The sequence below is a fragment of the Stegodyphus dumicola genome, chromosome 8 (genome assembly GCF_044657685.1).
Source record: "Stegodyphus dumicola isolate Sdum_Otavi_A_Nest chromosome 8, ASM4465768v1".
Classification (NCBI taxonomy): Eukaryota; Metazoa; Arthropoda; class Arachnida; order Araneae; family Eresidae; genus Stegodyphus; species Stegodyphus dumicola.
In genome coordinates this window covers 156,507,843-156,532,878 of record NC_140775.1, presented here as the reverse complement: position 1 = coordinate 156,532,878, position 25,036 = coordinate 156,507,843, and the positions used below count along the sequence as shown (strand labels likewise).

The window sequence follows — 25,036 nt, the reverse complement described above, 5'->3', positions numbered from 1 at the left end:
AAAAAAATAAGCTAAGAAGTTTAGTTAAAACAATGGCATTATGTGACTGTGCATTAAAACTTGAACACTGGGGGGGTGGAGGGTATGGCTTGTATAATTGTAAGCAACTCAAAAGTTTATAAAAAGTCACAAAACAACTTTGGTGCAGGAGATCATGTTATGGTCACTAAGGAGCAGAATATTAATCCTCCATCTTTTATACTTAGATCATTCTACATGGAATTATCATCCTTATCATCCTGGGAAAGTGATTTTAAGTACCTGGTCCAATCAATTTGCATATGTTTCTTGATCAAGGTTCTGACCTCTTGGTTCAGACTGTTCATTCATTTTTTATTTTCCAAACAGCATGTTCATTTCCAATTTTTTTTCATGAATATTTGCACTGTTAATCAATTCTCTTGCAGCTGGATTCTTTTTGCTCGTTGTAATGGCTGATAGATGACGCTTCAAATTTATATGCGACACTGAATAGATTTGAGCTGAGAACTATTAATATTATGTTAACTCTTATCATAAGGAGCTATCTCATAAAAAAAAAAAAAAAAAAAAAAAAAAAGATTACAGATTTCAACAAACTGAAAAAATGCTGTTTAAAGTTTTATATCACTGTAATTCTGGTATGTTCCAGCTATTAATTTTTCTACACAGATCTCAAGTATAACATCTCACACAGTTAAGCATTATTTGATAGTACTAAAACGTCTGTGTAATATCTTTTGATGATGCATGTTATATGTCGATATATTATTTTGATTTGGAATATGAGAATAATTCTCAGTCATCCTCTCAAAGTGTGAGTGCTAATTTCAGCAGAATGCCTGCAACACATTCTTCATATATCTTTCTCGAAACTCGCACAAATTTATTACAAGAAGAGCTACTAACACAATATGAAAAAAACCAACATTAATATCTTACATACTTTCCATAGACTGAAATTATAGCCTTCCAAATGAAAGTGTTTGTAAATGACTAAGTCAAAAATTAGGATATTAAAATAATAAGCAGATTATGGCCTGATGAAAGCTGATTCATGCTCTCTATGTAAGTCAGAGTGTTCAGATTTTTAAGTAGAAAATAGTTGTTGGTTTTGAGACCACCAGCACTACACTGTATTGAGTTTTCGGAAGCTGCAATAAGATGGTTGGCCTTTTGAGATAATTTGTGATTTGTTCTTCCGTAACTGTTTGATATATTGCAGTTCCTACTAGGGTGGTATGCATTAAAACTACCACTTTGCTAACTCAGTTATGTCCAACTCAGTGAGACCATGTAAATTTGAATGCATGCCATCAACTTGTTTATTTGCTGTAATATAAAAAAGGTAAAAGTGATTGTGTTTGGTATGATGGTGATAGCTAGGGCCTCATTGGCTAAACGCTGTGGTAATATCAGATAATGAGAAATGGAATATTTAGCTGAAATCAGGTGCCCTCTCATATGTTGCATTGATCTATCAAGTTAATATGCCTCATAATTGCAGCCTATGAAGTTGTTTTGCCAAGCATATGTTCCTGTAGGAGAAGTGTATTGGGACTGTACTCATGTATAATTGCCTTGAGCTTATATGCCTTCTAGTTAAGATCATTTATGTTCCATGTAACTACTGTAATTGAGTTGTTGTGATTACTCAGATCCATAATCATTGGTTTCATTCACAATTTCAAAAAAGGTGTACATTTTATCAAGAGGGTCTGTACATGATCTGAGTTTTCGCATATACTTTTTAAAAATATTATTCGTTGCAGAAATTTTATCTTAAGCAAATATATCATTCATTGTAGTCATGTACCCTCATGTCCATAAATTAAGGATATTGCAAAATCAGGCAAAGGAAGAGTTAGAAGCAAAACAAATTTGACTTCTTTGTAAAGCTTATTTATTAAACAAAACGTAAAGAGCAAAAAAAGATGCTATATGTTTGATATTATTAAAAAAATTAGCGATTTTTTTCTCCCTGGAGCAAATTACAAAAAAAATTTTTTTTTTACAAAAACCAATATTGCATGTTTGGTATGATTGTTAATACATTGTATGTCTCCCAGACGATGCAATACAGTCCGTGCAATGCCTAGGCATGCTGAGTATCAAATTATCAATCTGATCTTGGGGGATATTACACCACTCAAAAAGCAATGCTCTCTGAAGTTCCGGTAGACATGTAGTAGAAGGTTGACGGGCTGCAACTCGTCAGCCAAGCATGTCCCACACATGCTCTACTGGATTCAAGTCCGGTGAAAATGCTGGCCAGTTCATACGGGTGATATCCTCCAATTGAAGGCATTCGCTTACGATGTTTGAACGGTGAGGACAGCGTTGTCATTCATAAACACAAATTGTGCGCCCATGGTGCCCCGAAACAAATGTACATGTCATTCCAGAATGACGTCCCAATAGATTTGGCTTGTCATGGTTCCAATTTGAACATGCAGGTCAGTTCTGGAACCCAGAATAATTCGATCCGAAACGAGCACTCCTGCACCCCCGTAACGCTGTCATTCAATGATGTTTTCTTGGTGGTAACAGGTACCTGGAGCTCTCCATATGAAAGTTTGGTGAGAATCAGACTGCAAGCTAAACGTGGACTCGTCGGAAAACATCACACAAGCCCACTGTTGCGGTGTCCACAATCCATGCTCTCTACTCCAGGCTAACCACAGGTGACAGTGAGTTGCAGTAAGTGGAACGCATCTGACAGGTCTACGAGCATATAGACCAATCTGCCCTAAGCATCTGTATGCAGTCTGCCTTGAAATTGTCGTACCAGCGGCTGAAGAGAACTGACGAGACAGGTCTGAGACTGTGCTCTGCCTGTTTCTTTTGGCTATAACTGCCAAATACCGGTCCTCATTTGGCGTTGTAACTCTGGGGCAACCTGTACTGTAACGTCTACTCACATTACCATCATCTTGGAATCATTGCCAAAGACTAGAGATGACACTCTGGGCAATTCCAAGTTCGTCCGATACTTCCATTTGGGTACGCCCACATTCCAGACGGCCGATAATTCTACCACATAAAAAATCATCCAAATGCGTCCTTTGTGTCATAACTATTCGGTTATTGCACTGAAATGCTTATAAAGCGCCTGCGAACAATTTTACTTCTTTGCCTGTATTCCTTATATATCACTCTCTTACACTCTCGTCATTGTGATGTACCATCGGTGTCATCTGGTTACTTCGTGAAATTTGCATATGATTCTTGAAGATGTGTGTTGTGATTTTACAAGTGATATATTTATTTTGGAGTTCGCTTTCCGCATGACTCCGAATTATCCTTAATTTATGGACATGAGTGTATTTAGTCATCAAACATGTACTTCTAATTGAAAGATTAAACTCTGTGCTATTTTCATAAAGCTAGATTAAAGTAGTTTAAATTTTTGATTTTTATTATAACCAAAATTAAAAGTAATATTTTTTTTTAATTGTACAAATTGAAAAGTTCCAAATAGTCTCATGATTTTCTTCAAATAATAGCGAAAATTTAAATTTAGACCAATCATTGGGGAAGTAATAATTTGGGAGGGGAAATAAGGTTTTTCAGACTAGCTAATTTTCAAGTTTTAAAATAAACTATAGAGCAAATGTTTAAAAATTGTTTAAAAAAAGAAGAAGAAAAGGAAAAATTATCCTTATTTTCTTCTTGAATATAATTATCATATATTTAACATAAGTGTATTCTGTTTAACATAGTTAAAATCATAATTTTATTGGCTTTAATTCATTCTGGCTTTTTTTTTTTTTTTTTTTTCCTTTTTTAGTCTAAATCTAATGACTTTTCATTTATGACCTGAAATCTGCCTAACCTTAAGATCACATTTTAGAATAAAATGCTCTTCTAATTACATTACCTCCTCAAAAATCAAAAACACATTCAATTATATAAATATTGGGTTTTAATGAAAGTTTTCCACTACCTCATATATCATCTGCGCAACAGTTTGTGTTGGCATGTTTAATCATATTTTGTCAAACGATTTTTGGCATTTGAAAGAAAAAGGCTTGCTTTAGAACACTGTGTTGTGAAATTTGTAAAAAAATATCATTATCAATAAGGTATCTGAAATGGAACTATTACACTACCAGATTAAAAACATCATTTGCTTCCAGTTCTGTTGCAAAAAGTCAGCTACAGGATGCCACTAAATCATGTGTATAGCTTTAGGTACTAATGTTGTATTGTATGACATAATTGAACTGTGAAAGTTCAATACCAAAACTTCAAAAACAAGGACTATGACATACAAGAAGCAAAGCATCTGGCCAGCCTACTAATGTTGATTAGGCCCATCTGCAAGAACTGCTGTGGAAGAAAATCAGTATGCAACCGCTAAAGAGCTTGTTTTGGAGTAGTGCCATGTCCATTAATTGTGCTATGTATTGCTTAAACCCGACATATCAATCGCTATGTGCCGCATGAGCCGACTCAAGCAGATTAGGACAGACATCTTCGGATATCCACTAATCTGCTTGAATATCTTTGCAAAGACAAAATTCTGGACCGTATCATCATTTGTGATGAAAAGTGTATTTACTGTTGCAACAGAGGTGGAAAAGGGGGTTGATCTCCGCTGGCGAGCCCATCAGCAGCATTGCAAAGCACAGTTTGACTAACAAAAAAGATCATGGTATCCAGTGGGATTGCCATGGTATTATCTACAAAATATATCTGTAAAGAAGTAAAAACCTTGATGGTAAGGTGTACAGTGACATGCTAGTCTCTGCTGACTCTGCTATCAAGGAAAAATATTGAACTGCATTCCAAGAGGTAATGCTCAGAAAAGCAAGAAATTAATGTTCCATCAAGATAATGCAAGACCATATGTGCCTGCTTTCACCGGCTGGACTTGGTATGGGCTCAAATGGGATCTTTTAACACAACCACCATATAGCCCTGACATTGCTCCTTCGGACCTCTGCCTTTTCTCACACCTGCAGCTACTTCTTGCTGGTGCTATCTTCCATTCTGCACAGGACACCCAAAATTAGGTTGATCTGTTTTTGGACTCGCAACGAACAAGTTTCTGAGCCCGAAGGCCTTGAAAATCTACCAAACCATTGGCAGAAAATCATAGGTTTGGATGGTGATTACTACCTGCACTACCTGATACTTTCATGGTTTTTTTTCTAGCTTTGTTAAGAATGTTTTTTGGCAGAAAACTTCCTTTACAACCCGATATTTACCTCTGTCAAAAGGAGAGGAAAAAAATAGCTTGGATAGAAACGTAAAATAGAAAATATGTAAGAGGAAAAAAAATCTTTTTTAATTTATCATTCTGAAGTAGATCATGTTCATCAAAATAAGTTAATATCAATATAATAAAATTTCAACACTGTATTGATTACAATTTATAACTATATTATTTATTAGTGTATGTAATTGTATACTATGAGTATCCTTTGTCATTGAATTTCTTATGCCTTCTTATTAGTTATTTATGGAACCTTTTAATATCTTTTGTTTGTTTGTTTTAAAGGCCATGGAAAAGATACCCGAACCAAAAGTATTAACTCTTGATCCTAATGATGAAAACATCATTTTGAGTATTCCTGATGACCCAGATCCAAATTCTTTAACGTCTAATGAGCCTGTGAAGGAAAAGAAAGTAAGACTGATAATTTTTGCTGTATTGTAAATGATTAAAATTACTAACATTAACATTAAATGTCGAATAAGTGCTTGGAAAACATTCAGTATTGTTATGTTTTACAGTAATAACAACATTTTTAATTTTCAAATTCTGTATTTTAATTTATTCAAATTACATAAACTTTTATAGCCTAGATCAGCAGTTCTCATTCTTTTGACTAACGTGTACCATCTAAACAAAAAATGAAAATCTTTAGCACCACTACTACATTTTACAATGATTATTTTTCAATTCCTCAATAGAAATATTTAAAAAAAAATTATTTTGTCATTTGCAAAACCTGTAGGCTATTTGTATTAAATATGTACATATAAATTTGCTTAAAAATTGGTTCTATTTTAACTATCAAAATTTAAGTACTTTAATTCTAAAATTTTATTATTTACTTTAATTCTAAAATTTTATGTGAAATTCGGGCTTGTTTAAGAGAGATCGATTTCTTTATGTCTAGTCGTATTTCACTTAGTTTTAGCTGTAAATTAGGATCTATTTATAATTTTGTTCTGCATTTATTTCTCAAATATAACGATATAAATTTTCAAACAATTCAAATATAATAGAGTTTTTTTATAATTGCATTTATTTTCTGTCTAATGGTAAACAAATTAGCACTTTGTCCTTGTATTAATTTAGTTTAATTCATTTAACTTTCCAAATATATCAGCTAAATATGCTAAATGCACCAACCATAATTCATTAAATAAATATTTTTGCAATTCAAATTTTGAATCACTGAGAAAAATTTGAATTTTTGATCAATATTCAAAATGATAATTTAAACATTGCCTTTGGATAACCACTTTACTTCCTAATGTAACAAAAGCATTTCATGTTCGCTGCCCATCTTTTGGCAAAAAATCGTAAATATTCTTGAATTTAGAGTTTGGTTTTTAATAAAATTAACAATTTTCACAACTTGAGTCAAAATGATTTTCAAGTTTTCAAGGATTGTTTTGGCAACTAAAGCTACACAGTACAAAGTCTGTAATCCGGACTCGTCGGGACTTCGGCGATTCCGGATTAACATCAATTTAAATCTGATAAGATAGCATGCAGAAATTATACAATTAAAAATATGAAACTGTAATTTATGAAATAAAGAGCAATTATGATCTAAAGGGTATCAAAATTTACAAAAAAAATGCTTAATATTTTTTAGTTTACTTTATTAAACATTTCTTTCAAAGTAAGTTGTTTAAGTTGCTTCGTTTTTTGTGCCAAATGCGCATGCGTAAACATTAAACGTGCATGCATGCGTAAACATTAAATGTTCATAGTAAAGGTCTGAATTCACAGTTTGTCCAGGTTTCAGCACTTCAAAATGAATGATTCCACAATACCAATCCAAACCAAGTACATAAAAACACCTTTTGGGGGTTCTTCAGATTTATCCTTTAAATTGGGATACTTTGATTCAAGATTGGGAAGCTTGTAAGAAAGGATGTTAAATCACTTTGATTGGATAATGGTTCACCACAAACAACAGATCGAGGCTGAGGGTCCATCTCATCTCCATTCCAAGTAAACTCAAATGATAAATAACTTTCATTACATTACTGCCATTTTAATGTTTTTTACATTAAATTCAAGCAAATTAACTTTTAACAAGTTTTTATTTTTAATCAATAATGTAATCCCTATTGTTATCAGCAACCTTTCACCATCTAGTATGCAAATTTTCAGTGCTATATCAGTAAAAATCAATTGGTTTTTGAGCAAAATATCTAGAGGAGGCATTTTGGATATTATCCAAATTTTCAAATTGTCTCATAGAAAGGATTTTAAAAGTCAGAATAATTCAAAATCTGATGGTGCAGTGTTAGGGAACTATGGTGAGTGAGGCAGTACCTCCCACCCTAGTTGATTAATTTCGTCTTGGGCATTGCAGTCATGCATTATCATGTTGCAGAATAATGCCTATTTTGTTGCCAATCACTGGACACTTTTCAATTAAAGACTGATTAACTTGATTTAATTGTTCACAGTAAAGGTCTGAATTCACAGTTTGTCCAGGTTTCAGCACTTCAAAATGAATGATTCCACAATACCAATCCAAACCAAGTACACAAAAACACCTTTTGGGGATTTAAGGCTGAGTTAGCAGTACTTTGTTGTGATTCATTAAGAGAGAGCCACTGCCTTTTATGCTTTGGATTATCATAGAAGATCCATTTTTCATCTCCAGTGATCAAGCAATCAAAAAGTGATTCTTTATTGAGCTGTTGAAGCCATAAGTTGCTTGTGGTTAATCAATTAGCTTTGTTTTCTTCGAACAGATTATGTGAGACCTAGACACAGTCTCTGCTTACTTTACCAATCTGTAAATGTTCTTGGATGGCTGTCTGAAGATCGGTTAAGAGTATTTGAGAGTTCATGCATTGTCTGACGTGGATTTGCTTCCACTTCTGTCATTGACACATAATTGTCTAAAGTTGTTGATCTTCCCTGATTGATACAAGTTAGAAAGATCAAAATTGCTGACTGTGAATTTAAAAAACTGCCTTTGGCATTTACAAATGTCTAATGCACTTGAATAAGCATCACAAATGTTTTGATAGCAACTTTTATGTTACTACCCATGTGAAACTTAAAAAGGATAGTTTCCCATATATGCACCTCTTCTGGTATTTGATTGGCCATTTCACACAAAATTGGGTGGGGTGGGAATGTATGATTTAATTATTTACATGAATACAAGTCACTTTAACTTTTAAATAATCTTTGACATGACTTTGAAGTACACAATAAGCTGATGAATGGTAAACAAATACCAACACGTGCAGAAACAAAATTACTTTCTCATTCTCCTTATATTTTATCAATTAAGGATCAAAGTTGAGTGCATCATAACTTCCCCCCTGCCTCTGTCTACATAATATTTATTCAACTTGATGTTATGTTCTTTCTCATTCACATGATCAGGAATTTGTCTTGAAACCAAGCAAAAAGTGCTGCATTTTTATTGTGCTATTTGGAAAATTTTATTTAAGTCAAGGGTGCCCAACCTTTTTGTCCCTAAGAGAACATTCTAGAATATCTGTTAAACAGCACACGTTATTTACTTTTTCAAGATGAATTTATAATTGGATAGAGGTTTATAGATTTATAGAGGATTTATACATGCACTTAAAAAAAGAGATCGGTTGCATTTTGCTTTGCGCTGGTATCTGTGTTGAATGCAATTTCTATTTCATTAAAAATGAGAAAACTTTCACATAGAGTTTTATTAAAAACTAAAACATTTTTATTATGATCACACAGGAAGAGCACACATTAAACGATCAGTGGTTGTCATGGTGCCCATGGGCATAGGGTTGGGAACCCCTGGTCTAAGCCAATTATAGTCACAGATTTGCTGATAGTGGCTTTGATAATGTGCTTATTCTACAACTGAAATTCTTCGAATTATCTTTTTGACAAGCAGGAGCCATGTCCACACACTTATTTTATTTTTCTTCCTTGTTAAAGAAGTCACCAAAACTGGCAAACATAATTATCCCTTTTCTAATGTGCTAATTTCAGGTGTCATTAAAAACTTATGCAGCAGTTGCTTTAACATGAAAGTGTCCATATTTCTTTTCGCAATTGCAGTACATATATTTAAGTGATTGCTTTTATTATTAATTTTACATTTATAAAGAACTTGGAATACCAAAATATTTGTAATGATTATGCACGTAACATCTCAAAATATTGTATGTGTATGGATAATTTAAATGTAATTACGCTATGCTAACAATAAAAATTTGTTGTTTAAAGATAGATTTTATTGCAGGACATGGTGAGAAAATCTCGAATTCTTTTGGGAAAGGCTGGAGTTATATCTGAACCAGAACCACCCAGTCCTGTGAGTTGTTTATACATTTGTTTGAAATAGTTTTTGATTTTTTAGAAAGCACATTAGAGTTAAATGACCAGTTAGACTTTGATTCAGAATGTAAAATTTAAAACAAATTTTATTTGCAGCCACCACCACAAAATATAAAAAAAGATCCATTTAACATATCAAATGATGAATATTATAATCCAAAGATGACTCAAGATTCTGCTCTGAAGCCAAATGTTGGAGGAAATCTGATTCAGGTAATTTTAAAGTTTATTTTTTGTTTATGTATCTAAAACAAACTTATTTTATAAATTATGCTTCTAAAATACTTAATATTTTTTAATATTGATAGATAAGTTGTAGTGCAAAGTGTATCTTGTAAAAAATGGCAAAATTTTTCATGGTTTTTTATTCTACTTAAATGATGAAATGAGACACTGTCATGCATTATTCATGGAAATTATTACAATTAATTTTGTTTAGTAATTATATTTACGTCATGTGTATGTTATATTTAATTTTAAAAAATAAGGTATGATTATATCCAGTGCACAATGCAGTAAAAGCCTAATTATCTTGCATTTATCTTATTAGAAAGCTCAAGTAACTAGAATATCTTAGAATTTTAAAATCTTTTCTCCTCCAAAAAAATTAACCAAATGAGAAATTAGGAAAGCTACCAAAACGCACATTTAAGACATTGTTGCCAAAAAGTGTGATTTAGCGCTAATGGTGAATAAGCATGACATCAAAGCAAAATTATAAGATATTTGCCTTATACAAAACAATTTATTTCGTGATAAGCCAGTTTAATTTTCTTATAAAGAAGAATATGAACTACCTGCTATTTATCTGTTTTTCCCTCAGATTTTGGAAAAAAAATTATTAAAATTTGGACCTGCCTGCTACAAATTAGCAAGCTGTGAAATATTTTCAAAGTTACAGGATACTGCCCTCAAGAAAAGTATGTGTTAATAAGTATAACATGTGACTTTATCTGAAAATTGATAAATAGCAGCACTGCTCATGAAAACTTAAGATAAACAATTTAAATTTTTATATGATTTATTCATGACTTACATCTGTTGATTGTCTAACTAAATAATGATATATGCCTTTAAACTTCTGACAGAATAATTGATGCAAGTTGGGTTTTATCTGCACCAGCCTATCATGATCAACAGGATTTCATAATTGAATAAAATTTTCTGAAAAATATGTTAGCAGTCTGAAATGCCTTTTTTTAAAACAAAAAACTTACGTAATTTTAAAATTTCACTTTTGATATTGAAGCTGATTGTTTGCACAATTTTAGACTAGAAAATTATTTCATTAATTTAGCTTTTCTACCATAATATACATTTCTTATGCACTCAACTGGTCAAAATATTCGTGCATCCCACATTTGGCAATTCCCAAACTTTCAGGACAGTCAAGCTTTTATTGTGTTATTTGTAGACAGTTGGTGTATAACCAGTAAAATAGTTTGCAGCCATTCCCGTAGTAAGAATTATAGTTTATACTGCCAGTGACTGATTATATTCACTCTGTCATTATTTAATTTATATTTATTTTGAAATATTGGGGTATTTTCCATACTCGATATAAATATTGCCTAACTATATTTTCTTACACAAATCCTTATATTCTTATTACTGCTTTCAAAGTAATATAAAAAGTAAAGGGAAAAAAATTGCTGCAAACACAAATTGTTTACAATTCTTTTAATGCATTAGTGTTTTACGCAAAAGGAAATCTTAGTTTAAATCATGTAGTAAGCATTTCCTATTCAACAAATATTTTCTTATTTATGTAAAAAGCCATATCAGAATCCAACATCAGAATGTTGAATATTGGAAGAAGTTAGAATAGTATTAAAACTGAAATATAGCACAGCTGAAAGAAAAAGTTAAAACTAGTATTACTATCCACAATTAAGAATTGGAAATGGCAATGCATGGATTGGTTTCTAGACCATTTTGTTCACACTGGAATGTTTTACCACTTGAATTGATGATAGTTTGCTACTATATTTTTAACATCTAAAAAAATATTGATAAGTGGTACCTCTGACAAGACATACGTAAATATTTAACCATAAAAATTGTGTCTCTGGAAAAGTTAATGTTAGCATCATGTTGTGAGTGTGTGGAAAATTTTGGATTAGATGAACTCAATTTCTAATCTAAAATGTTCTGTTAAGTGAACTTTTATTTGGGTACTATTAGTGAAAATTCTTTGCATTAAAATTATGTTTTGTATTTCATCTGAATATTTATCACTTGACCCTGAAAGAAACATATTCTAGACGAAAGTTTTTTTTTAATATTGCTTGAAACTATTACTGCAATGTTCTTGGTTTGAAATTCACTGAATTTTTATGTAGACTTAAATATTAAAAAATATGAATTAATTAGGTAACTATCCATAGTTTTTTAAATCTCATATGCTTCCTTATTTCCATTCGGCATCCAAGAAGGCCTCTTTTGTAACTTCAGTTGCTACAAAAACTGTTTATGTTCAACATTTATTGAAGTGCATATCAATATCATGCTTAATTTATATGGTTGTGTTAGTTATCTTAATTAGCATGTCATAAATGCTGTTCAATGATGATTAAGTTACAAACTTTTGTCTATAAAAATTGCTTCCAATTTTTGAATCGTAATTATCAATATTTCCTTTTTATGAAAATCTATTAAAAAATAGGCATAAAAAAATCTTTAATCATGGGGTTCTGTAAGAGAATTAACTGCCATATAAAGTTAAAGGAAAATAATTAATTCCTGGAAATACAAAAAGCATTATGCTGAATTTCAAATATAAATCAAAATAAAAATTATACTAAATTTTATATGTGTAATTATTCAGTCATTAAATATTTTTTATTATTATTATTATTATTATTATTATTATTTAAACTGCTTGTAGAAGCTTATAGTTTTTGTTCAAATAATGTTTAAAAATGTCTTGCTAGTATAAATGGAGTGCTTTTTCATTTGCTTTCAGGGAAACTTCATCTTCTATATAAAACAACTACTTGTTTTTTAGTTATATTACTATATCAAGATTGAAATTTTTTGTTTAAATGCTGATTCTTTTGATGATTCCTTCTTCTGAAATAAATTGAAAAATTTCCATGACAAAAAAGGTTTCTCCTATTACTAGTAGGAAAAGATATGAAAACAACTAACTCAGTGTGTATTGCAATAAAGATTTTAAAACTAAATGAGATTCTGCCTTGGGTCTTAACCATATAAAAATAAGCTATTCTGATTACATTTTCATTGCAGTTGCAGAAATGTTTCTTAATAGTGGTATTGAATTTGTTTTCAGCTGTTATAAAAAAGTAGTAAGGGAATAATTTTATATTAAAATTGTGCTTGTGATGCAATAACATTAATTTTCATTTAATTAGTTCTATTTTTTGTTCTACAATTTCAGCATTCTATCCCTGCAATTGAACTAAGCCCACCATTTTTTCCAACACATATGGGTCCCTTAAAATTGCGTCATTTCCACAGACCACCTTTGAAACGGTTTTCTCACGGTCCATTAGCACAAACAGGTTTTCATGGAGTTATTCCCTTGCTGAAGCACATCAAAAGAAAAGCTAAGGTATGTTTTCTGTTTTTAATACATAGTTTTCATTATTGCATAGGATTTATTCATTATGATTTAAATAATAAATCATGTTTAATAATTATAAATATTTCTGTTTGTTATGTTTTTAAATCTGTGTTCTACAAATAGCCCCCCTTTTTTTTTTTCTTTTTTAAAAGACTTGTGTGTTTAAAAAAAATAATTTTAGTAGTATTCATATTTTAATGGTGACTTTAAAGGGCAATATGGTTTATTCGTAGAGATAATCAATACAGAAGGTTCAAACTTCTTACTTATCAAAACTCACTTATCTACTTATCAAAACTTCTTACAAGATTCTAGAAAAATTTACATTTTGACTAACATTGGACCATTATATATGTTCTGTATATTTGAAAAGTGAAGAAACATGTAACATAATTCTAAGAAAATATTTAGTGTTTTTAATTAGATATTTTAAATTATAAATAAATTAGGTATATAATTCATTATATAAATCTATATTATGTATTTAATCTCATTGATTTAAATAAAAATGTATCTAATTCATTAGATACATTTTTATTTAAATCAATGAGATTAAAAAAGTATAATAAGAATAATGTTCATAAGCAATTCATCTATTGATTTTAAATAGCTTCAGTTGTTAATCAGTTATAGGCAGATTAAATTTAAAAGATAAATATTGTTGCATGCATATGGATTCATAATAGACTGAATGAACACAAGTCCAATGGTAGGTTAATAAAATTGATTTTATCAACAGAAATGGAAAGTTCTGGTATTTTCCACTGAAATACTCACAGAGTACAAACGGTAGTAATGCTTCAAACTGCTAAGAACATTAAACACAACAAAATACAAAGCACATCTAAAAAGAAAGCTAACCCGTAAATATCACCAATCTCGCACTGAACTAACAACTTGAAACAATAACAACAACCGCATGCAAATGCTTTCTCCAACCTTACATAGTTTTCAACTGATCACCGAGAAATTTCTAATGCTCTCTGCTTCTGGGAATCACTGGAAAGCAATATGAGGGAAAATTATGGTTACACCTAACATAGTGGGCAATAACATTTATTCAGTTACAATACCTATTACGGTGATACAGGAATTGGAACCAAATGGTAGCCATGTATGGCAACTTTTGGCGATTTATCGCCAAATTTCGCTACAAAATAAGTCACCATAATCATTGTCAGCTTGGCGATATCTCACCAAATTACCAAGATAACCCATTTACTCCATGTCAAATACATTTGCTCCTGTATTCTTACTTTTTCAGCATAGCTTTTGTCTTGAGATTTTTTACATTACATATCACAGATAAATGCGACATTTTCACATATAATTGCACTAAAATCATCTATCTGTGCTAGAAAATGCGTAATAATTTCTTACATTTTACTGAATAACAGCAGACTCAAATGAGAAGTGAAACAGTGCAAAATTATGTTTTGCAACTAATATCCATTTGAGCTTTTAAAAAAAATGTTTAATATCATTATTTTTAAAATATAAGTCTGGGAAGAATAATGTAAAGACTTGAAAACTTCGTGTTTGATAATTATAGTATTAGTTAGCGAGGTATGCGAATTTATTTCATAGTTCTAATGGTTCATATTTTCAAAATTGCATTCCATTTCTAAAATTGTAGCCATGTGTTTCTTAAAATTTAAGCATTTATTAAAGTAGTTGACTGTCTTTGATCATAAATTAAAATATTTGAATTTGAATATTGCTTTTGAAAAAATTCATAAGTGCTTATCTTGGTAGAAAAAGTTAACTAAAAAAGCAAAATGAAATGCCATTTCACATTGAAATATTTAATTGAATTATTTGAAAACATTATTGCAAAATGAAAAAAAAAATGATTACTTTGTAAAAATAAAAGGTAAACAAAAAATGTGGAAAAATTATTTTTTATGCATAAAGAGTTTTTTAAATTAGCATGTTAGTTCTTAAATCTTCTTGATTTGTTTTCTAACTTTTTGACAATCATTTAATGGGGACATCTATAAAAAGTTTCATTAAATTTATTAATTTGTGTTATAAAAATGATTTTACAAACAGCTTAGGGAGCAAGAAAGAGAGGCATCTGGTGGAGGAGAGATGTTTTTCATGCGAACTGCTGATGATCTGACGGGCAGAGATGGTGAATTAATTTTAGCAGAATATTCTGAAGAACATCCACCTTTAATGATGCAAGTGGGAATGGCAACCAAAATTCGAAATTACTATAAACGTGTAAGTGATTATATAATGCTTGTTTAATCATAATTCTAGTCTATTTTTTTTACATTCTAGAAACTCCTAAATCACTGCTGCAAAAATCTTTGAGAAGAACTCAAACATTTTACTAATGTTGGACTACAATATTTTTTACTTATTTGCTTTGTTTTCCATCTCTGTATAATTATTTTATTTATTAATAGTTTAATTGATTTTTTGTATTAGAAAACATTCAAAAAATTAGTGGATTACATAAGTATTTATGCAAAACTTCCTGAAGCAAATAAGTAAATAAAAATAATTTATTTTGAATTTGCTTTCATAAAACTTTCTAAAATGATGCAAGTATTACATGAAATACAAATCATTAATTAATTATTATTATTTTAAAAGTTATTTTTTATTTTTCATTGGAATTTCAGTTTATTAATTTTATATCACTTAAAATGAATTTTTATATTTTTATATTGAAGAAACCAGGAAAAGACACTGGTGCACCAGAATATAAGTATGGTGAAACAGCATATGCACACACATCGCCTTTCTTGGGATCTTTAGCTCCAGGTCAGAGCATACAAGCATTTGAAAATAATTTATTTCGTTCACCTATCTATGAACATGAGTTACCAGATACAGATTTTGTTATCATACGCACTCGTCAACAGTAAGTTCCTTTATAATTAAATCATTGTGAATTTTAATTTAATTGTTTTGATTATAGTTGTTAATTTTTGTTCTTTAAAAACTATTATAAAATTTCACATTATTTTGAAAATTATTATGAAATTATTATGAAATATTGTTATGAAAATTAGTAAAAGAAAAGAAGAATTTTTTCCGCAAGAAGTTTAAGTGTGTTAATTGAAAAGATATCAAGGATTTTATAAAATATTAACTAAAGATGTTCCAATAATAGTTATCTCGGATTTTGTTGTAGAATTTCAAAATCCTGAATTTTTCCCCCTGAATTGATATATTTTAAGTAATTTATGGGAATATAGTATGAGAAGTGAAGAATAATTTTTAAACCAAAAATCTGCAAGACTAGATAAAGTTTGCCTTTTCATTGTATTGCATTTACATCCAGTGTTTCTATAGTAATTTCATTTGAGACTAAAACTTCCTTATGCGTATAATTTCATTTAGTTAGTAACGTTCTTCTCAATATTTTTTTCTCTTCCAGTTATTATATCAGGGAGGTGGAATCTATTTTCACTGTTGGACAGCAGTTACCTTTATTTGAAGTACCAGGCCCTAATTCTAAAAAAGCAAACAATTTTATTAGAGATTTCTTACAGGTATGATTTTCATTTATGTTATCTTAAATTAATACTTTCTTTGTTCAGTTGTTAATTGCAGCTTTTTATTTTGAATGTATATTTTTGTGATTTTTAGAGATTTTTCAAAGCATAATATTATTGTTTTTATTTCATTCATATGCAGCATATTCATTATCAGTTTCATTATTATTTTTTAATGTTATAGCATTTGTTAAATTATCTTTTTTTGCATTGATTCACATATATGCATTGTTTTTTATCCTTAAATATTTTTTAGTAATTATATATTATTATAGATATATATCTGTAAATATTAGCTTATTAGCTGAATTATGAGTTTACTCTGTAAATGATTTTGGCAATCGCCATTATTTCTCGTAGATTGAGGAGGAATTTTTTTAATATCTGCTTTTTGCTAAAGCTATTTGAAGTTATTTACTTTATTGTTTGTAATTAGTTTTTTTATAATATTTTTTTTTCTTCCCGTTTATTTGGAGTAATTATGTTAATCAGAAAGAGATCAACTAACCAGTAGCCTGCAACAATATCTATGTGTGTGTATATATATATATATATACACTTAAATATTGATTTAGTAGAAAATTAAAATGCCATTGCTAGTATTCTTTTAGCATTCTGTTATTCTTTCCTTCCCAAATTTAGTTAAATTTTAGATGTGCATGTAGAAGTTAATTTTCTGCTGTATTACATATGATAGAAAAAAACTGACTAATTAAAATAATAAAATTTAAGCTTTGTTTTCATATTGGCTGCTCAGAATCATTTTCATTATTTGCAATGAAATGAGCTTAATGATATGAAATTTACATATAAGTATATTCATAAAATAATAGTTTTAGTAAATACTCTAATGCAGTTGTGAATTTTACAATAGAAATTACCTCATCCAGCTCAATTTTTTGTACAAATGAAGATACTTTTCTGTAGTTTCTATATTTGCAGTCTTTTAGAAATCTTTTAAAATAAAAAAAAAAATTGAATGGAATAGAATGCATGATCACAAGATCAGTAATAAACATAATGAATGTTTCATTTGCTTTGATAGATTTACAGAAATGAAATGTAAACTGCTTATGAATAAATTTAAACTATTCCTTCAGCAGCCAAAAATATGCATATGTGCAAATATGTTTCCATTTTATATTGTACAAATTTGCCAAACTGTGTTGTTAATTTTAAAATAATATTGTGTATCTATGTATTTTAGGTGTTTATTTATCGATTATTCTGGCACAGTAAAGATAATCCTCGAAGAATAAAAATGGAAGATATTAAAAAAGCTTTTCCATCTCATTCTGAAAGTAGCATTCGTAAACGACTGAAACTCTGTGCAGATTTTAAAAGGACAGGTTAGAAATTCTACATCTACTGTTAAACTTTTCAATTATAATTATTTTATTCTTAATCAAATTCTTGTGTTTAATATTTGTGTATAAGTGCAGTATGTGTAAATCAGTGTATAAGTCATATCTGTAGATTTTTTTGTTTTTTCATTTACTTTCAGTAATTTGTACTGAAGTAACACTTAACTGGTAGTTTGTATTTTAATAAATAGATAGTTCATTGTATTATTAATCTGAAATTTTGTTTTTTAATTTTGCTTGTTAATTTGGGAAATAACCTTTAATTTCCTTATAAATTAGTGCAAATTACATTACATAATTATATAATTTCTGTAAGCTGCCATATTATTAAAATATGCTTAGTCTTCACAGATTGCTTTACAGTTTTAATTTATTTATTTATTTATTGTAAGTAAAACTCTATGCATGTTTCATATTAGGTACTGATTCAAACTGGTGGGTGTTAAAGAGTGAATTTCGTCTTCCTACTGAAGATGAAATAAGAGCCATGGTTTCTCCTGAGCAGTGCTGTGCCTATTATGGCATGCTTGCAGCGGAACAAAGACTTAAAGTAATGCTAAGCTTTTCTCAGTTAAATCATAAAATAAATAAATAAATAAAGTAAAATAAAATACAAAATTCATGTGTTTTTTTCTGTTATGTTTTAATTTTTCATTTTTCTCATATAAAATTATGAATTTTTCTAACAACTTTAGATTGAGTGAGCAAAATCATTCATCACATCTGAAATATTTATGTTAAATCAGTGTCTGAAATTTATTATGCTCTTTCCTTTTGTTTGCAATTGATAACTTTTCTATTGTAAATCATGTCAGGAGAGCCTAAAAGAACGTGAAAATAGTTTAATAGTTTTTTAGTTAATATGCAAATAAGTTTTTTCTTAATATGCATGATTATAAAAGATATTGGTTTGAATAAAAATTTTTACCACTTCCTGTTGAAAACCATTTTGAAAGGTAATAATGTCTTTTATGTGCAGCTAAACTTTAAAATGAGTTTTAATAATATATCATATATTCCTTAAATTTTGCATTATAGGAAAGCATTTTACGTACTTTTATCTGAAAGTATAGTACTTAGGCCAGTTAATGATCTTCTCAGTTGAATAACTTTTACTTAGCTTCAAACATGTAAAGTCATTTTGCATGTAAACCTTATTTTTTCTTGTAAGACATTTACAAAACTTTAAAGCCATCTTATATTTGGTCTGTCTTGCATATAAGGTAGTGTGGTATTTTTTAGGATTTTATTTATTTAGTAAAATCCAGTGCAGTAATTCTTATACATTACTGTAAGGGAGAAAAAGTGTTTCATGAATACCATTTTTGATATTTTTTTACTCTTTAGTTAATGTCTTTGTAAAATTTTAATATGATAATCGTGAATAGAATTTTTAAAACTTTTTTTATGAATGGAATTTTTTAAAGTTTTTTTCATTTGGGATTTATCCTTGGTTGTATAAACACATGTGCATGCGACTTGTTAATTGCAAATATAATAATAAATTGTTAAAAGGGATCACTGGGTACTCAATGTAGAAAATTGTTTCATTTTTATGTACTTTATATAATTATTTTTTTTTAATGTACCCCTCATTTACAAGTTAGGAAGTTAAGCACCAGAGCAGTTAGCACTGTTTTCAGTTTTACTATAAGCTGAAAACAATCAAAATACGAAAATCGGTTTTCTTTTGTTCTTTTAACTTTTAAATGCCTTGAAATATTTGAGGTCATTAATTTCATGCATAGGGGATTAATAAAGCATTTATTAGGATACTGGAGAAGAAAGCATTCACACTACAGGGATCAACATTTTTAAGTGCTGAAGTTCAGAGTTAATGCTGGCACACTGCCAAAAAAATGCATTAACACATTATGTTAGGTAAATAATAAATAGTGATAGGCAAATAAAAAAGGTAACAAAGAAAACACATTAATTATTGCAACTAGAGATATTCCCTGGAAAAAATAAAAACACTTCTCTTCAGTCATTAATCTTTAATAAAAGAAAATAGTATATCTTGAGATGTACACATATGATGAATTAACACATAGCATGAAATTATACCTTTGACATAATCCAAAATTTTGCTAGATATTTTTAAGTTATTTGTCCCTAATGGCTTTGTTGAAATCTCTGGAATCATGTCCTAATTGGGAAGATATCAGATTATATATTTTTTATCTTTAACAAGGTCTTTCATAAAATGATACTCATCATCTGCATGTTTAGTTCTCCCACTGCCTTGTCCCTATTTAACATTTTGATGCAACTTTGATTATCCTCGTATAAAATGCAAACAATTTCATTTTCATGTAAATCTTTCAAAAACCTTTTAAGCCAAACTGCCTCCTTTGCTGCTTTGGAAAGGGTTATGAATTCTGCTTCAGTTAATGATAAAGTCACATGTGGTTGTTTCTGCAGCTCCATTTAAACATACTGCCTTGATATGTAAAGAAATATCTAGAGTTAAATTTCCTATCAATAGAGTTATTTCATTGTATTCCTTATATCAATTATATGATTTTATTCCACATGACATTATAGCGAATTGTTTTCCTTATCATTTATGTAGTTTAAGATCTTTAGTTAATTTCAAATATCTGAAAAGACGTTTGACTTCAGTCCAATAGGCTTCAGTAGGTTTTGACACCTTTATGTTAGGGAGGAAACAGCAGCTGGTCTGGTATTGACTCTTAGGTACAGTAACAATCCTATTGCATTTTTACATTCCTTCCATTCCTCCTTTACTGTGAGCTTTTGAATTTTCTTTTGCTTATAATATCCTGGATCAATAGGTAACATAAATGCCTTACAATCATTCATGTAATACTACACTGGTTAGCATAAATTAAGGAAAAATCACAAAAATAGCGATAACTCCCTCAAAAATAAGCCAAACCGTGTAAAATTTGAATATGTTGCCAAGTAAGAGTAGCTGAGTAAAACTGCGGTATGCAAATTAGTGGCGCTGCTTTCGGAATATGTCATCTGCAAGGAGCATAAAAGTCCATGTTTGAGAGCAAGCCCACATATTTCACTGTGACAGTAACATCAGAAATCTGAGATAGCCAATTCGTAACAATGACCTCCAGGCATCATTTGCCTGCAGAACTGCAATGGAGAGTCATTGGGAGATTAGAGGCAGGGCAAAGTCAAACAGAAGTGGCCAGATGGCTAAATGTGAGTCCTTCTGTGGTTCATAGACTTTAGAGGCAATTTCAAACCACAGATTCGGCATCTAGGAGGTTCAACCAAGGACAGCCAACTGCTACGATGAGTGCCGGTCAGCGATATTTGACATTATGTGCACGCAGGAATAGAGCCACTACTCCGACTATTCTTAGATTCTTCCTTGCTGCAGCTACCAGAAGGTTCGTGTCAATGTCAACTGTGCGTAGAAGGCTTCACGAAGGTGGTCTGTATGCGAGGCGACCAGCCATTTGTGTGCCGCTCACGTCATGCCATAGGAGGGACCATTTTCAGTTGGCACGACAACATGTCCACTGGACGCCTGATCAATGGAGGGAGGTTCTCTTTACAGATGAGTCCAGGTTTAGTCTAGAAAGCAATATTAGGCGTTATTTGATATAGAGAGAACCTAGAACCCATTATCATCCGTCAAACATTCGTGAAAGAGATGCATACGGAAGGGGCAGTGTCTGTGTTTGGGGTGGCATCTCTTTGGGTGGACACACAGACCTCCATGTCTTTCCTAGGGGAACCGTGATTGCTCAGATTTATAGAGATGACATCCTTAATGTTTATGTGCCCCCATATGCTGGGCAATAAGTATGCTTTCCTGTTACAGGACAACAATACAAGACCACACAGGGCTTGCATCGTATATGATTATCTTCTACAGGAAACAATTATGCGCATGAAGTGACCAGCTCGATCCCCAGGACTTGAATCCTATCGAGCACGTTTGGGATGCTTTAGGGAGACTTCTAGCTGCTCTCAATCCGCCCCCTCAAACCCTTGTCACGCTTGCAACTGCTTTGCAAGAACAATGGCTCTCGCTTCCTATGGAACTGATAGACCGCATAATTGAAAGCATCACACATCGCTGTATGTGCTGTATTGCTTCTAGAGGTGATCATATTCCATATTGAAGGTACTTTTCCTATAGCGAACTGACACCTTCGATTTGTTCATTTTATACATGTGCTAATTTCTATACTACCATAATTGTCTGGTAATTTATTTTTATGTTATTTGATACCTTACTGTGTGTTGTATATTGTGGGTAAGTTTCATAAAATTCTACATGTAACTTTTTTAGTAATAATGATTTTTGTAATTTTTCCTTAATTTATAATAATCAGTGCATTTCTCCTTTCTCAAAGTGTAGCTTGATTGGTTTATGTAGAAGGTTCTCCACTGTCACATTCAAAATGTAGGCCTAAATAGTAATGAAGATTTTCGAAATTTCAGTGTGAAATGGTTCATTAATTATGTTTTCAAAATTTTCAGGTAAATCTTATGTACTAGCTGCAAGGACAATATCATTCACATGTGCATTAATGCATATGGATCCTTCTTTATCGTAGCTTATATATAAATAAAGATAATTTTGACTTTTTTGACTTAGTTAAAACTTTTTACCTTGGAGAACTTCATTAAATTTTCTATTCCATTCATTGGCTTCTCACTTCAGTCCATAAATTAAATTCTTTGTAAGCTTGCAAACTTTATTTTTATCTTCTTCTTTAAACCCAGGAGTGTTCTTTACATATATATCATGCAATAAATCTCTATTTAAATATACTGACTTTATATCATAATGATGCACTGGCGTTTTTCTTTTTCTTGCTGTAGTAAAAAGCATTCTCAAATAAAATAGTTGGCTTGGCTACAAGAGCAAATACTTCATCATAGTTCTCTCTATTTTGCTGGTATTCCTTGAGCAAACTGTCTAACTGTATAATGGGAAACATTTCCTTCATTGTCTCTTTTTGTCTGATATATCCATTTGCAACATATAAAGGTTTTAACTTCAGGAGCGTTTATCAAAATCCATGAGCTATTTATCTTTAATGCAGTATTCTCTTCATGCATGGCTTGTTTCCATTTTTCCCACATTGGCACCCAAACAAGCTACACGATATGGTGTTGGACCTGCTGCTTCCTCCAACTGTGCTGTAAGTGAACTAATTTGTATCTGTCAGGTGGTACACTTTTATTTTGTATAGGAGATCATCTTAGTTCTGTATTCAGAGAAACATCCTTCTCTTCTGAATTATTTAAAAAAATAATTACATCTTCTATGTCCTCTTGATTATCCTTAGGAAGAGGATCTTTTGGTGTATGTCACATCCCAATTGATTACGATACTGTTCGTATTTGTATTCAGTAAACAAGAACCGTTTGTTCCTTTTTCATATCTGACCATGATTTGTTTTACATAAGTCTCATCAAGTTTTTGCCACTTCTCCTTCTAGATATGCACATATGCTTGAGGGTCAAGTGCTTTTATATGTGCTAATAATGGTTTCTGCTTGTGTCATTTTTTATAAGGAATTGTTTTCTTTCATCAGCAATCTATTTTGTAGTTAGTTTGCTCTCAATAACACCTTCACACCAGTACTTGTGTATAAGATTAGTGCTTTTTTGTGACCTCAACTAATGTGCAATTTTTTTTTTTTTTTTTTTTTTTTTTCCAGTGGTTCTATTCTGTTGAGAAGAATAAGAAACTTTTTTTTTTTTTCATTTATTAGTCCATTTTCTTTTAGCAATTTTCCTGCATTTGAGAATATGTAAGTCATTAATTCAGAAGTCAAACAACAAAAATCAGCGTTTTTGCAGCTGAGGATGGTTGTTCGGTAAAACCATCGAAACTAGTCCTGTGAAAAATTTTGAAAATATAACACTGATTTTTGTTGTTTTACTTCTGAATTAGTATTTGTTCGGTGTGTTATTGTGTCTTAATGTAAGTCATTGCTTACATAGTCTCTTTCATCTGTCCTTGGTCATTTTGGTATTTATCATTCTTAAAAATATGGCATCCTGCATCCTTAAAGTTCACATCATATTTATTAACAGTTAGCTTCTTTATGGCTAGTAAATTTCCAGATAGTTGTGGAACTAAAAGTATGTCTTTGATCATAATGTGTATTTTTTTTCCCATTTTGATTATTTTAATATTTTACAAGCAGTTAGTTTTTCCTTTAGTCAACAGTTTATTTCTGTTAGCCAAAATTATTTGTTCAGGAGTGGAATTACTGTCAAAATTGATGAATAGGCTTTTATCATTGCACACATGAATGGTGGCTCCAGAATTGATACACCAATAACCATGTAAATTATTTACACTTCTAGAATAATGATGATCAGAAGCTTATTTTGCTTCGTTGATTCCACTTGAATTCATAGCTGTGTTGACTTGTTGCTTTTGATTATGCTCAAGTTTCCACTTTGTATATTTCTTACAATCAACTTTTACATGTCTTAATTTCTTGCAAAAGAAGCAAATAGGTACTTTTTTTTTTTTTTTTTTTTTTTTAAGCTGGAATGCTGTGCATGTAAGAAAGAATACAGCTTCCCTAAAGCTTTATTACATTTATTTAGACCAGATTCTTCAGTTTTGTTTTGATGATTGTACTGTTCCTCCAACTTATTCTTAATTGATTCAATGGTTAATTCTGCTTCAGGTCTTGTTTCTAAAGCTGTTATTAACATAGTTACGTAAAATACTTACTACTAACTAAGTTACTTAAAATAAATGCAATGACTAAATAAATGTTCTCAGTGTTTTCATTTATCAATAATAGTTGATCAGCAGTAGCTTCCATTTTCATTAGATGATTCTACATTTGCTGTTTATTGCTGTATTGCAAATTACACAGTTTTTGCAAAAGTACAACTTAGTTAGTGAGATAGTTTCCATTGGACAAGGACACCATCGGTCTATGAAATTTTCTGGTCCATGTGCCCAAAAAAAGGTTCAGAAAGGCTGGTATAAATGATTTTGCCACATATTGACAATGCATTGATGCTAATGAAGATTTTGATTAATCAGATAGTTTTTTTGTAGTCTCTTCTT

At 30.5% G+C, this 25,036-nt stretch overlaps 1 protein-coding gene across 2 annotated transcripts in view; it reads left to right on the top strand.

Annotated features, from left to right (window-relative positions):
- Nucleotides 1-25,036, top strand: part of Taf1 (TATA-box binding protein associated factor 1) — a 121,596-nt gene that overhangs the window by 36,734 nt on the left and 59,826 nt on the right. For both annotated transcript variants that reach the window (XM_035349867.2, XM_035349866.2), the window contains exons 12-20: nt 5,486-5,614; nt 9,435-9,506; nt 9,626-9,742; nt 12,930-13,103; nt 15,168-15,341; nt 15,800-15,990; nt 16,510-16,624; nt 17,835-17,976; nt 18,411-18,541. In XM_035349867.2, coding sequence (XP_035205758.1) covers nt 5,486-5,614; nt 9,435-9,506; nt 9,626-9,742; nt 12,930-13,103; nt 15,168-15,341; nt 15,800-15,990; nt 16,510-16,624; nt 17,835-17,976; nt 18,411-18,541 — 1,245 coding nt within the window. The remainder of the gene's footprint in view (nt 1-5,485; nt 5,615-9,434; nt 9,507-9,625; nt 9,743-12,929; nt 13,104-15,167; nt 15,342-15,799; nt 15,991-16,509; nt 16,625-17,834; nt 17,977-18,410; nt 18,542-25,036) is intronic.